This window comes from Herpailurus yagouaroundi, unplaced genomic scaffold (genome assembly GCF_014898765.1).
Source record: "Herpailurus yagouaroundi ecotype Mexico unplaced genomic scaffold, PumYag 28, whole genome shotgun sequence".
NCBI classification, from domain to species: Eukaryota; Metazoa; Chordata; class Mammalia; order Carnivora; family Felidae; genus Herpailurus; species Herpailurus yagouaroundi.
In genome coordinates, this window is record NW_024412376.1 from 13,805,897 (window position 1) to 13,821,909 (window position 16,013).

Below are 16,013 nucleotides of genomic sequence, written 5' to 3' on the forward strand. Positions count from 1 at the left end.
ACTTAGTTAAAACAATACTGTATGAATTGATACACAGTCTTAACGAACTAAAAATATTATAATAGTAGAAAAATATGTTATTGGGTTATTGTGTCATCTGCTTTTCAGCTTTAATACAAGTAATATGATCAAAAATTCACTTGGATGAAGATACCGTATTTACCAAGGATGACATGGCAGAAAAATAACCTATTAGTTGTCCAGGTCCATTCCTTGGATAGGTCTTCCCTCACAGGAAGATTCTAAAGGCTCTTCAGTATTGGGAGCGGCAGTTAGCAAGGCCTGGTTTCTACTGGGCAGGACAGTAAGCAGTGAGCTGCTCCGTCCCATTTGCAGAGCTATCAGCACCCTCTACGGGTCTTGAGGTGGAACTTAATCAACAGATGAGGAACTCTTCAGCTGTCTTCTGCTTGCTTTATGCACAAAAGAATCAGCCTGCACAGATAAACCTGTGGGCCAGACTGCATGAGGACAAAGCACTACCACTTGGAAGCTGTTACACACTCACTACCTTCCTGACAAATAATACAGGGTCCCCTGGGTCACTTTAAACATTTCACTGACTGCATTTCTGGGAATACATCACAAAGGCCCAACTACACTGTGCCCAGCCTCAGCAATCAGCAATAGAACAAAGTACATCTGTCCCCAACCAGGGTTTTTGCAACTACGATGGCATTTCTCAGAAAAGAGTAATCACGATACCACCAAAGAGAAAAAGTAGGGGCGCCTGGGTGGCGCAGTCGGTTAAGCGTCCGACTTCAGCCAGGTCACGATCTCGTGGTCGTCCGTGAGTTCGAGCCCCGCGTCAGGCTCTGGGCTGATGGCTCAGAGCCTGGAGCCTGTTTCCGATTCTGTGTCTCCCTCTCTCTCTGCCCCTCCCCTGTTCATGCTCTGTCTCTCTCTGTCCCAAAAATAAAAATAAACGTTGAAAAAAAAAGAGAAAAAGTAACTTTCTAGCTAGCACTGTCAAATCTCAAAAGCAAGCAACTGAAAACTCTGCTTTCTTTTCTTAGTACCTACAAAGATGAATCTCATAGCTCCTTTCTTTATGAATCTTGGAGTTGATGATTTCTTGATAACCCTATCACCTAAGAAATTACAAAGTTTTCTCTAATTCAGTACATGAAGGAGGAAGTTATGATACCAAAGTGCAAAGTCAACTCATTTTCCCTCTTCAAGAATGTGTGGATGTCTCTAAGAAAAAAAGCCCCAGACTCAAAAGCTTCTGCCTCCATGACCATGGTCATGCAAGGTCAGCTCAAGTCTATCTAACACCCTAAGCACGTCATTGAATGTGTGTAGGAAAACTGACTGCCATTTACAGTTGATACCCTGATAATGAAACTGCTGCACGTTACTCTCAGTTAACCTTCATTACAGGTTTAATATTACATAAATTACTCAAGTAATTAAGTCTACCAGAAAGGGACCAAGTAATTTTTAGATTTATTGCGACACATATCATCATATATAGGAACATCTGAAGTCCATACAGTTAGTTATAAAGAAATTCCACCACCACCACCACTCCCTGGATTAGAAAACAGAACACTGCTTGCACCCAGAAGCATCCCCCTCCTCCTAGAATAGAGTTTGTCAACCTCTGAGCTACTGACATTTTGGGGTGAGTCATTATTTGTTCGGGGACGGAGGGGCATGGCTGTGCTGTGCACTGTAGGATGTTTAGCTGTCTGGCCTCTACCCACTAGATAGAATTAACATCTCCCAGCTGTGAAAACCAAAATCCTCTCCAGACATTGCCACATGTCCCACGAGGGGCAAAATCACGCCCAGTTGAAAACCACTGTCCTAATTGTAATCATTATCCTCAGTTTTGTGATAATCACTCTTCCTCTTGCTTTTGGTTTTGGTTTGGAACCATTTACTTTCGGGAGGGTGGGAGAGTAACAGCCACAGAAAGTACATATAACATAATGTTCACAAATAACCTATGTAATTGCCAACCAGAAAAAAAAAACACAGAACACTAATATCACCCTAAAAGTTCCCCGTGAGCCCCTCTCAACGCCAACTCCTTGCCTCTCCCCCAAAGTAATCACTATTGTCTTAACATAGTAATCACTTCTTTGTATTTTAAAATAACTTGACCACCCAAGTATGGCACCTAAATATCAGATTTTCACCTGCCCTCTCAATTTTTATACAAGTGGAATCATACTGGATATTATCTTTGTGTCTCATTTCTTTCTGTCAACATGAAGTTAATGAGATTCTTCCACACCAGGGAATAAATAATAGCCTGCAGGCCAACTCTGATCTGCCACCTGTTTTTGTAAATAACATTTAAGGAGAACACAGTCACATCCATTTGTTTATATACTGTTTGTTGCTGATTTTACAGTCCAATAGTCGAGTGGTTGTAACAGAGACCCTATGCTCTGCAAATTATTTCTATGTGGCCCTCTACAGAAAAAGCTTACCAACTCCTGCTCTCTACTCTTGCATGTAACCATACTTCATTTCTTTGCATTTACAAACATATAGCAGTTTACTTATCCAGTCTTTTGCTGATGGACAGTTGGGTTACCGCCAGTTTGGGGATACTACAGATGATAAGTATTCTTTCCTCCTGACTGAAATACATCCTTTAAAATTTCCTTTATCAAAGGCCTACTGGTGGTAAAGCTTTATCTGAAAACTTTCTCCATCCACTTTCATGAAAAATTTATTTGCTGGGGGTAAAATTCTAGGTTGCCAGTTATATTTCCCTCAATATATTACTCCAATGTCTTTTGGGTTCCACTGTTAAGAACTCTGCTTTCATTTATAACCGTTGCTTCTTTGCAGATAATCAGTGTATCTTCTCTGGCTGCATTGAGTCTCCTCTCTGTGAATGTGTGTGTGTGTGTGTGTGTGTGTGTGTGTGTGTGTGTTTATGCGTGTGTATGGCGTTCTGCTATACTGTTACACAGTTACATCTGCTATTATGTTTGTAAGTGAAGATCTCTTTAAATGTAATCTGCTCGGATTCATTAAATTTTTTGAATCTGTGGATTTATCACTAATTCTAGACCATCTTCAGCCCTTATCCCCTTAAACACTGCCTCTGTCCCATTTTCTCTCTTCTTTGTGCTGCTGGTCTTCTCACTTTAAACTTCTGTTTCATATCTCCCAGCTTTTCCTCTTTCACAGCTGCATTCTGGGTCGTTGTTTTCTAGTCTATTTTCTAGACTTTCTTCAGCTGTGTCCACTTTGTCATTACACCCAATAGGGGGCGCCTCGGTGGCTCAGTAGGTTAAGCATCCATCTGGTGATTTTGGCTCAGGTCAGATCTCACAGTTCGTGGATCAGGCTCCATGCTGACAGTGCAGAGTCTCCTTAGGAATCTCTCTCTCTCTTTCTCTGCCTCTCCCCTGCTTGCACGCTCTCTCTCAAAATAAATAAACATTAAAAAAAAACAAAAAAAACAACAACCCAATAGCACACTTAGTATCCAAGCCTAGGTGTGCTAGAAACCAGCCACAGTCATCAGTGATACAAACTTAGCGATACCTGATAGGAAATAAAAAGCTTAGAAAACAAAGAGATAAGGATAAATTTGCAAAGAAGACCCTCACCATCCAAAGCTTTGCTACTCTCTCTCAACTATTCAGGAACTGAAAAAGTTGGAGGATCAAATTATTTTGGTATTTATTTCATTTCTTTCTTTTGCACTAGATTTTAAGTTTCTTCAGACAATGGGATGAGTCTTTTAACCTATTTCTTTATCCTTAGTCTTCAAACAATACTATCAGGAAAGTGAAAAGACAACCCACAGAATTGGAGAAAATATTCACAATCATGTATCTGATAAGGGACTGGTACTGGAAAATATTAAAAAGTTTACTAAACAAGAATAAAGACACACAACCCAATTAAACATTGGGCAAAGGCCTGAATAGCTATTTCTCCAAAGAAGACACAAATGGACAATAATCACATGAAAAATGGTCAACATCATTAGCCGACATGGACATGCAAATCAAACCACATGTAGATGTTACTTTATAGCCACTAGCATGGCTATAATAAGAAAGACAGATAGTAACAAGTGCTGGCAAAGATAAAGAGAAATTAAAATCCTCATACACTGCTGGTGGGAATGTCAAATAGTGTAGCTGTTTTGGAAAAGAAGGTGGTGGTTACTCAAGTCAAGTTAAACATACAGTAACCATACCACCCAGCAATTTCACTCTACATCTATACCCAAGAAAAATGAAAATACAGGCCACAGAAAAACTGATAGTGTTCACAGCTGCATTATTCATAACAGACCAAAAAGTGGAAGAAACACAAATGCCCATTAACTAATGAATGGATACACCATGGTATATTTCTACAACGGAGTATTACTGGGCAACAAAAAGGAATAAAGTACTGATACGTGTTACGACAAAGATGAACCTTGAAAACGTTATGCTCAGTGAAGGAAACCAGTGACAAAAGACCACATGTTGTAAGATTCCATTTACACGAGATGTACAGAATAGGCAAATCTTTGGAGACAGAAAGTAAATCAGCAGTTACCTAGGGTGGGTAGGGGGGGCATGGGGGATGACTGCCACCGGGTAGAGTTTCTTTTAGGGGTAATGAAATGTTTTAAAATTGGTTCTGGTGAAAACTCTGTGAATATATTAAAAGCCATTGAACTATACATTATAAATAGGTAAATTATATGCCATGTGAATTGTATCTCAACAAAGCTAAAAAAACAACAACACAGCAAATTCCCTGCCCCATCTCTCTCCATTCTTAGTTGGTTCTCCTGGGTTTTACTTCCTTCATATTTCTAAATAATATCCTTATACTGCTACTTCTTACCAATTTCCAATTGGCTTCCAAAAACAGAAGCAATTTTAAACTGGCAGTAAGTGTGGACCTTGCTAAGAAAATGCATAGAAGCTAACTGGGGGAAGAGTGTTCTAGAGAGACAGAGCATCTAGTGCAAAATCCTAAGGCAGGAGGATGCCTGATGTATTCACAAACTGGCACAGGGGTCAGTGACTAGGATGGAATGAGTAAGAAGAGGGGTGGCAGGAGATGAGGTCAGAAAGAGAAAAGGTCCATATTATATATGGCTGCAAGTCCACTGAAAGGGCTTTGGCTTTTGTTCTGAATGAAAAGGAGGAAACAGTGGCAGGGGTGGGGGGCAGGGAGCTTTGAGCAGGAAAGCAGAATAGCACAGACTTAAACTCTGAAAGAATCACTCTGTTATGCAGAAGGAGACCACGGACGGATGAAGAAAGATCAACTGAGAACAGTGCTCTCAACCAGGGGTATTTTGCTCAAAGGACATCTGGCAATATGTGCAGATACCTGTGGTTGCCACAACTGCGCGGGTGGGAGAGGTGCCAGTGGCATTTAGCGGATAGAGGCCAGGGATGCTGCTTAATCATTGTATTTGCACAGGGCCTGCCTCACAGCAAAGAATTATCTAGGCTACAACTTCAGTAGTGCCATGGACAAGAAAACCAGCTTTAGAAGCTGTTATAAATCTAGACAAGAAAAAATGATTGCTCAGATCATACTGGATATAGTGCAGGTGGCAGGAAGCAGTCAGGGTGTGGATATATTCTGAAGGCAGAACCAACAACATTTCCTAGTGGACACAGGTGTTGAGCTTGAATAACTAGAAGGATGGAACTGACATCAACTGAAATAGGAAAGACATTGGATAAAACCGTCTGAGGGTAGGTGTGGGGAAGTAGTCAGAACTGGAGTTTGAACACGTTAAGTGTGAGAGGTTGATAGCTGATGACGCCCCAAATGAAGAATACTGAGTTGGGGGTTCAATACAAGTCTGGAATTTAGGAGAGAGGGTGACACCATAGCGAGCAATCTGGCCATTGTCACTAAACATCCCAGCCATGTTGTTACATCCGGCCATGATGTAATAAACAATTGGTGTAGGTAACAGATGAAGGCAGTCCTAGGACTGAACTGCTGGGCCCCAGACATGGTAAGCCCAGGATAAGAAAAATGCAACAGAGATTAAGGAGGAGTGGCCGGTGAAGCAGGAAGAAAACCAGGAGATGGTGGGGTCTGAGAAGCCAAGGAAAATGAGTGCTTCAAGAAGCAGTGAACATCTATGTCACGGGCGAGGTAAGATGAGGATTAAAAAATGCCCACTGGAGGGATGCCTGGGTGGCTCAGTCAGTAAGGTGTCCGACTCCTGATTTTGGCTCAGGTCATGATCTTAGAGTCATTGAGATCAAGCCCCATGTCAAGCTCCATGCTGGGCATGGAACCTGCTTGAGATTCTTTCTCCCTCTCTCCCTCTAAAATAAATTTTTTAAAATACCCACTGGATTTGCTAACATGGAAGTCACTGGTGACTTTGGCAAGGGCAGATTCCGTGGAGCAGTGAGGCCAAGTCTGACTGACATGGGTTTAAAAGAGACGGCAGGAAGACTCCCTGTCTTCTGCCCACAAAAGGTAACTGCCATGGGGCACGCCCCTCTACTATAAACAATGGGAAAACAAAAGATATGAAACAACTCATGAGATACTGATGACAGGCAGCATAGGACTGTCATCCTTGACAGAGGGGCAACAAAGGACATGAGCTCAAGGACTGCCCTGGATTTCTGTCAAGAGGCAATTTCTGGACATAGCACAAGGAAGGGAGCACAGGGCTCTCGCTGAAATGAAAACGTATGTCCATACGAAGATGTGCACAGAAATGTTCACAGCAGCTCTGGGTATAGTAGGCAAAAACTGGAAACAACCCAAATGTCCATCAGCAGGTGAACAGATAAACAATTATGGCATACGCATACAATGGCATACTATTCAGGAATGAAATGAGTTACTGATAAACGCAACATGGATAAATCTCCATGGATAAAACACAACATGGATGACTTGTGCTGAGAAAAACAAGCCAGGCAGAAAAGAAAATACAAAACCAGTCTATATAGAGAGATCAGTGGTTGTATGGGGCCAGAGAATGAAGTGAGGGGTGGGGGGAGAGTGGCAGGGGGCTGACTCGGAAGTGACCCAAGATAATTTTTTATAATAATGAAAATTTATCATGGTTATTACGATATTATATATTAGAGGTATATTCATTTGTCAAAACTCATGGAACTGTACTCTCAAAAATGGGTACACTGTATATATGTAAATTATACCTCACTAAGGTTTATTTAAAAAAAAAAAAAAAAAACATTCTAGCCAGAGTCCTGCTTCCAGTAATGGTGAACTGGCTCATTTCAATGGTCTCTCTTACTAAGAAAACCGCAACAAAATATTGGGGAGCAGGGGGGGAATGACTCCAAGATATTATAGTGGAGCAAAGCAGAGAATTACACAGTCCCAGTTAAGACTAAGAAAATCCAGAGAAGTGAGTGTGATGTTTCGGGTTCCCCACCCCACACAGTGAGTGTCTGCCAAGTCTAGAAGAGGCGAAAGAGAGGCAGAGCAGCTAAACAGACTGCCTGAGACTGACTCAATCCATGTTAAAAGTTTTTAAAAAGAGAGAACAGAACTGAAATCAATTTGCATAGAAAATTCGAGTTCTGTGGCAAAGGAGAGCAGAAGCATCAAAAGTGGCCGTAAATGAGGGAAATGGACTCAAGAAACAGTTTTAAACTTAATTTTTTTTTAATTTAAAAAAAAAAATTTTTTTTTAAACGTTTATTTATTTTTGAGACAGAGAGAGACATAGCATGAATGAGGGAGGGGCAGAGAGAGAGGGAGACACAGAACCGGAAGCAGGCTCCAGGCTCTGAGCCATCAGCCCAGAGCCCGACGCGGGGCTCGAACTCACGGACCGCGAGATCGTGACCTGAGCTGAAGTCGGACGCCTAACCGACTGAGCCACCCAGGCGCCTCTGAACTTAATTTTTAAACAATTTTTTGAGTAGGACAAAACACACGTGGTACAAAGCCATGAAGGTACAAAAGGACTATAGCACAAGCTCAATTTCCTCTCATCCCTGTTTCCCAGCCCCTCAGCTCCCTTCCCAGACGCAATCACTCTTACCAGTTTCTTCCGTATTTTTCCACAGATATTTTATGTATATAAAATATGTACAGAATAGATATTCTGGAGCTACTCTATGTATATCAACCTCAGCACCACTAATATTTGGGGCCAGATAATTCTTTGTTATCGGGGGCTATCCTGTGCACTGTAGGATATTAAACAGCATCCCTGGCCTCTATCTACCGGTCACCAGAAGAACCTCCAGTTGTGACACACAAAAATGTCTCCAGACACTGCCCTCAGTTGAAAACCACTGATGCATACCCAAGCACACACACATGTATTTCCTCTCTATATTTTCCTACAAACTCATGCCATATATATGGGTTTTCATCTTTTTTTACCTTATAATAATTGCAGATCATTCATCAGTCATACAAAGATTTCAAATTTTATTTATATCTAGCTGCCAACAAGTGAGGCTATTTATAATATTCATTATCTTAAGAGCATTCTTTTTTTTTTTTTTTTTTTTTTTTTTAATCTGGGGAGAAAGCACATTATTGCCTTTGATTTCATTAATGACACTTAGGAACAGTCTCAGTAATGAGCCCAAATCTATCCATCTGAAAAGTAACACGCTTTCTTGGTGGCACTATATTCTAATTACTAAAAGTAATCAAGAGGAAATATTCTACTGTGGAGTTCTATCTCTACAAATAACAACAATCATAAAGATTATAGCAGCTAATACTTATTGAGTACTTACTATAGGTTAGGCAGTGTTCAACGTGCTACTATAGGTTAGGCAGTGTTCAACGTGCTTTAGTTATATTAATATAACTAATTCTCACAACAACCTTCTGAGGATGGTACTATTATCTGCATTTCACCAAAAAGGAAACCAAGGTACAGAGATGTTCAGTAACGTACTCAAGGTCAAGGTCACACAAGTAGAGCTGTCAATCTGGGCACATGGTTTAGTGTTCATCTCTAAACCATGACACTCTATTACTCTTCAGTCAAAACCTGCAAGTCTTAGATGATGATGTTTACATTCATATCTGTGGTTCTACTGATTTCAACTAAAATCCTGAATTTTGTTTATAATTAGTAAGGGTTAAATGTCCTTGAGATTTACTACTGCATATATGCCGCATTTCCTGATACCAGTCCAGTTGGTGTTTTCACAAAACATTTTCCTTATGTTTTTCTCTGGCTAACAAACTGGCATCTTTTTTATTAGGACCATATATCTTTTTATACAGAACTATTAGGATAGTTCTGATAGTTATCCCATGGATAAGAAAACTGTCCAAGTTATAGATTCTAACAAGGAATTAGGGAAAACACAAACACAGCACCTTTCCCTTCATGCTTTTGGGCTCAGTCCTATAAGCAGTACTGCAATAAATCTTCCCAGAGTTGAATTTGCCCTATAATTTTACCAATTACCAGCATATCCTCTAGCTAACTCTTAAGCAGGGACTGTCTCATACATCTACATATCCTCAAGTCTAACTCAGTACACAGCTCAATAAATGTTTGCTGAACTTGGTTGATTTTTAATTCCACAAAGTTTTTCCTCTTCCAATTTAACAAACATCTTTTGACAGTTCAGTGTATGCCAAACATAATGACAGGGAACAGAAAGAAATTCCTTACACAAATGTTTGCAGAATATAACTCATCATCATCAACAACAACAAAACAATTCAGAAAGGGGCAAAGGAATTGAAGAATTGAAGACGTGTTTCCAAAGAAGACATAAAAACAGCCAAGTATATGAAAAGATGTCAGACATTACTAATCACTAGAGAAATGCAAATCAAAAGCCTATGAGATATCCCCTCACACCCATCAGGATGTCTCCTATCAAAAAAACCAAAAAACCTAGAAAATAACCAGTGTTGGCAAGCATATGGAGAAACTGGAAGTCATGTGTGCCGTTGTGAATGTAAAATGGTGTAGCCATTACGGAAAATACTGTGGCAGTTCTTCAAAAACTTAGAATTGCCATGAGATGACCCAAGTGTCCACTGATGGATGAATGAATGATAAGCAAAATGTGTATGTACATTTTGTATGTACATACAATGTACATACATACATACAAAATATGTACATACAATGAAACACTACTGAGCCTTAAAAGGAAGGAATGATACAAAACCGAATGCCTGGAAATGGTATAACATGGACATTCTGTTCAGTGAAATGATCTGGACACAGAAGAACAGATACCTTATCATCCCACTTATATGAGGTACCTAGAGTAGTCAAATTCAGAGACAGAAGGTAGAATGGTGGCTACCAAGGGCTTGAGAGAGAGAAGAATGGGGAGTAAGTATTGACTGGGGACACCGTTTCAGTTTTACGAGATGAAGTGTTTTACGGATAGATGGTGTGATGGTTGCACAACAGTATGAATGTACCTAATGTCCCTGATCTGTACACTTAAAAACGGTTAAATGGTTAATTTTCTTATGTGTATTTTACCACTATTCTTTTAAAAAAACTGTTTGCCAAAGACTAACAGTCTAGATTTCTTCAAGAATTAGCTGACATCATGTCCTTGCTTTCCAAATAGCCACGTGACAAAAAAAACTTCCTTTAAACTCTAAAATTAGACCAAAGGCCCAAAAGTCTGAGGACTATACCATCCATGTCCCCTTAACAGTACTATTTTTTTGTTAATATGGAATGCCCAATATTCAACTGTTTCATTTCCAGTTCCTATACCTTAGGTATACAATTTCTAGTACTGAGCCCCTTGTAACAAATTTTACTTTACCTGAGTATTTTGAATCTCTTATATACATTCAAAGGTAAAACAAATTTCACTAAGTAGTATCAACACAAAAAAGGCTTTTCTACTAAGCCTTTGCTGGCTGCTGGTTTGTGGTCCCACTTGATATTTCTTGCTTTGTATACGTATTTGTTTTTGCTTTATATTTTAAAAACATGTTTTTAGTCACACTCAAGGATCCCCAGAAAGGTCACTTTACTATTTGAGATTGTGAACTGAACAGATTTATCTTGCCATTCTCAAACTATTACTGGGAAAAAGTGTTTGCTTTTGATGGGGAGAGCACCATTAAAATGTAAACAGAAATGCCTATCTGTAATAACTTCAGTCAATTAACTTTCAGATATATAATGCTTATAGTAAAAAGAGTTGGTAAAAAAATTTAAACTGAGACGTGTCTTCTATAGATCCAATGGACAACAAAGCAAAGGTTTCCCCTACCTGCTGTTTCTTGCCCATGGCAAGTGTTCAGCTCAGCCAGAAGCTGGTTAAAATCATCCTGATGAGCAATCCAGTTATCCTGAAAATACCCAAAAAATCAAATAAAGGTAAGCTTACAGTTTACTTGCACCAGTTGAGATAGATTTATTTTGGAATCAAGGAAATCTAGTGGTTAATGTGAAACTTTAAATGTTTCATCAAAATATTATGACATAAATTTGAATGAAGAAATAACATAAATTTAAAATATAATTTATCTGTGTCAGTATTGAAAATGGGCTTATTTGAAGCCTGAGTCCTGATTTCAAATGTGGATAACTTATCAACAGTCCACTTATAATCAAATAATCAACAGGCAACCTGCATGCTAAATATTAAAATAAAGCAAAATAAAATCATTACCTCATTATGGAAATATTATGTGGGTCAAAGGAAAAAAGCAGTGACAGAGTTCAGGGCTCTCTTTTGTGCTCATGTGAACTTAAAATACTTTGCCCAATTCTACATGCTTGCATTGACCCCCAATTTACAAAACCACACTGAGGAAGGAGTAAGAAAGACTCCAATTTCCCTCAGTCGGCACCTTCATGAAGTGGTGCTAATATGTTCATTGTAGCAAAAATAATCTGACTTTAAAAGGGAATGGGCATCTCCGAAACAATCTAACCAGTGGGAAGCAAGTATCAATGCAGAAATTTGCCTTATACACACTTTTTTAAGAATGCTGAAGGTTAAGGCATGTTAAAAATAGGTTTACTGGGGCGCCTGGGTGGTTCAGTCGGTTAAGCGTCCGACTTCAGCTCAGGTCACGATCTCGTGGTCCACGAGTTCAAGCCCCGCGTCGGGCTCTGGGCTGATGGCTCAGAGCCTGCAGCCTGCGTCCGATTCTGTGTCTCCCTCTCTCTCTGCCCCTCCCCCGTTCATGCTATGTCTCTCTCTGTCTCAAAAATAAATAAATGTTAAAAAAAAAATTTTTTTTAAATAAAAATAAAAAAAAAATAAAAATAGGTTTACTGGGCAACGCTTCTCCTAAAAATTAAGTTTATCTATACATCCATCTTTTAACAACTACCTTCAAAACCAACCTCATATAAACTCTTTAGTGGTTTAAAATTTTAGCTGTTAGCCCGAAAAATTTTAGCTGCTCTAGTCTATCACTCAGCGCAATTACCATTTCTAGTCCATTACTCAGTGTATCAAATCAAAATAATTTGGTGTAGTTCTCCAAAATAATAAGTAGTTCTCCAGATTTCCTATCAGATTCTGTTGGCTGTAAAAATTTAAGAACAAAGTTTTCAGCTCAGACACTATAGTAATACTGAATACTTATACACTTATATATACTTGTACACTTAAAACATAGACACTATAGTAATACTGAAAAAGAAAAGCACAATAGGCCATTAATTTTTAATTACGGTGTTATATTTTCAAAGCACCAGTATTTAAGGAGAAACATGAATAAATTCAACTGCTATATACCAATAGTCGGAAACAGACAAAAGGGAGGCGCCTGGTTGGCTCAGTCAGTTAAACGTTCGACTTGGGCTCAAGTCATGATCTCACAGTTTGTGGGTTCGAGTCCGGCATGGGGCTCTGTGCTGACGGACACTGTCTCTCCCTGTCTCTCTGCCCCTCTTCTGCCCACACTTGGTCTCTCTCAAAAATAAAAAAATGTTAAAAAATGAAATTAAAAAATAGACAAAAGGACAGGAAAAGGTCACCACTTTCTTGCAGAAAAAACTTAATTTCTCTCCGAAGTTAAATGCCACTAACTTTTAATAGTATAAGCAAATACTAGAAAAAAGATAAAGATAAAAATTCCTTTCTATACTGAAATGAATATTTCTATAAAAAGAATATTTTTTTCAAAGTTTAGGAACAAAACTAATTCAGATCTCTTAGACATAATCAAGTAAAGAATCCCATAAGGACAACAAGGCAAGGTGAAGGCATGGTGTGTGGTGAAAAGCCTGCTTAGTTATGGGCTCTTTAGTCAACCACAGCATGGAAGATACACACGTGCATAGTTAAAACCTCATCAATTTGATGAAATATGTGTATTTACAAAAAAAGCCAATCATGCAAGGAAAACCCCCAGCAAACACACTGTTGCTCACTTCATTATTGATTGTAGCTCCAAGTCCCAGGTGGTTATTTTTAACTTGAACTTTAATATGATCTGTGGCTCCTTGCTCCTGAGCCCCTAAACCCTGTGGAGGTCAAGCACAAAGAGAGTTAGTATTTTTATCAAGTATAAAGAGAGATCACATCTTTCTTCCTTCATCAACTATTCGACTAATTATGAAATATCCAGGAGTGAGGCACTATCCTTATCCTCAGAGAGGACACAGTCTAATGGATTCTTACAGAGTATGTCTGTAACACCAAGGATGCACTTACAATAATGAATGCTAACTCTTCAACCTGAGACCTATTTCACGGCCCATGTACACACTATGCAGAACATGCCTTTTGTGATGCTCGAAATCAGAGTACTATTACCAAACTAATGGAATCCCATTGGAGATATTACAAATCTATGGCTCTCTCCATTACATAATTTTACAAAACAACACTGAGAGAGTGGAGAAAGGAGACCCCAAGTCCCTAAATCAATCAACACTCATTTGTAAGGTGTCTCAGAGAGGCTGCTGTACTGAAGAAACTAAAAGGCAACCAGGGTGGCTCTAGGTGAGTGGACAGAGAGAAAATAAGATAAAATAAAGGGGCTAGACATCACAGGACCCTAGAAATTACAGTAGAAATTTGGATTTAATTTTTTAAAACAACGGGAAGCCACTGAACTTTTAAGCAAGGGAATGCCATGATCTAATTTCTGTATTTCAAAAGATATTCTGGTTATTGTTTGGCAAACGGCCCAGAGGAAGAAAAGGAGGGAGGGAAGCAGCTGAGAGGGCAGGCAGTGATGGCGTGTGGACCAGGATGGGGCCCCGGATAGAGAGGAATAATGACTGGCGATGCGAGAAGTGAGAGAGGTAGAGGAACCAAGCAAGACCATTTACAAAAATGGGGAAAACTTGAGACGGAAAAGACTGGAAGGTGGGTATCAAGAATTTTATAACAAAAATTATAAAGTTGAGATGCTCACTCAAGTAGAAATGTCAAGCAGGCTGGTGAATTTACAAACCTGAAGCTCAGAGGACAGATCTGGACCAGATAATTCTCAGAACTTAGACCATTCAAAGTATGGTATGGAATCAAAGAGCTCACCTTTCAGAATACAGAAAAGGCCTGGGGCTGAGGAGCTCCAGAGCTCAAAAGGCTGGAAGAGGAAGAGCCAGCAACATACTTAGGAGTGGCCAATGCGGTAGAAGGAAAAACAGGGGGGAGAGCAGTACTGTGGAAGCCAAGACACAAGTATTGCAAGAATAGTCCAGTATGTCCAATGCTGCTAAGGGATTAAGTAACGTGAGAATAAAAAAGGATCCACTGGATTGGGAACAAGATCATTAAAGGCCATCACAAGAACCATTTAAATACAAAAGTATCACCAGAAACCCATTTCAGCCAGGAATAAATAGTGTGAGGAAAATGGGAAAATGTATATTCTGAGCTATAAAGGGGAACAAAATATTACTCTTAGCAATATAAAAACACTGATGGTTAAGTATGATTCCAAGTGCAGCTAATTAAAAGGCACAATCTATGAAAGATGCTAATCACAGCAATTTAAATGATAAACGAAGAGAACTGACCTTTATGTTCAATTCTAATTTTATCATGACAATTTAATTATGTCTCCAAAATCACTTACTGATCAAAAACACAAATTTCTCCCAGTGTCCTAAGAAAGATGCATTCTCCTGATTTGCCTTTATGCATGGCTCCAATTTCTTTTGCTCTTCTCCAACATACCTTTCCTTTAGACCACCCCATCTTCTCTAGCATCCTCTGGCCAAACTTGGAATCATCATTGCTCCAGGCAGTGTTTCTCGGATCCACAGCCCACTTCTGCTTCCGCCGACCTGCAAATGACAAAGTATCTCATCAGCAATTTATCTTTTAAACCTGGAAAACACTACACAAATACACACAAAACCTAATACGTACACACATATTTGCATAAAATACGACAAACAATATGTTTTATTAGATACAGATATCACATTCAGCATTCAATGAAATATCATCATTGGATCACTTACCCTGGTTTTCCCAGTAACTGCTGTATTCTCAATATACAAACTGGCCTAAGATAAAAATAACAGTGTTCCCTCCAAATGTGACAAATAGAAATACATGATATACCATCAGTTGGCCTTCCACACTCAGCTAAAGGCAGCAACTGTAAGCACTTGTCAACACCAGTGTCATCATCACCACCAGCAGCATCAGCCACTACAGCTACCGGTGCCATACGTTATGTACCAAATGTTATTCATATATTGTATTCGATTTGCACAGTAACCCAATGAGGATGGAAATTCTTACCTCCATTTTTCAGATGAGGAAATCTGAGGCTTAGAGAAAGAAATGTACCTAATGCCCCCAAACAAATACCAGAGCCTCTATACAAAGCAAGGGTCTACTGACATCAAAGCTTATATTCTTAATCCACAATATGTAACGGTCATTATGATCTTGGGGAGAGTCAACTGTACCCTCCACACATGTGATCTACACATAGTTATGATGTCATCCCTTATTACTGAAATGCCCTAGAGACACATGACCCCTTCTCTGAACTTCCAAAATAAACTATCTGCATCTTTTCTGGCACTGAACACACAGTCTTCTGTATTATGACTACTAATATCCTTCTCTTATGCTTACTATGAGACCATCATCTCCTTACAGCTTACATTT

The 16,013-nt window shown here is 39.3% G+C and overlaps 1 protein-coding gene and 1 long non-coding RNA gene across 4 annotated transcripts in view; one reads left to right on the forward strand and one right to left on the reverse strand.

Moving 5' to 3' along the window:
* The window catches only part of PINX1 (PIN2 (TERF1) interacting telomerase inhibitor 1), an 89,367-nt gene that overhangs the window by 67,613 nt on the left and 5,741 nt on the right, over positions 1–16,013 (reverse strand). For all 3 annotated transcript variants that reach the window (XM_040469782.1, XM_040469800.1, XM_040469790.1), the window contains 3 exons: positions 15,063–15,172; positions 13,304–13,396; positions 11,184–11,262 (listed from right to left, as the gene is read on the reverse strand). In XM_040469782.1, coding sequence (XP_040325716.1) covers positions 11,184–11,262; positions 13,304–13,396; positions 15,063–15,172 — 282 coding nt within the window. The remainder of the gene's footprint in view (positions 1–11,183; positions 11,263–13,303; positions 13,397–15,062; positions 15,173–16,013) is intronic.
* The window catches only part of LOC121026935 (uncharacterized), a 59,189-nt gene continuing 54,354 nt past the window's right edge, over positions 11,179–16,013 (forward strand). Inside the window, exon 1 of the long non-coding RNA XR_005788502.1 lies at positions 11,179–11,290. This is a non-coding gene — a long non-coding RNA (uncharacterized LOC121026935). The remainder of the gene's footprint in view (positions 11,291–16,013) is intronic.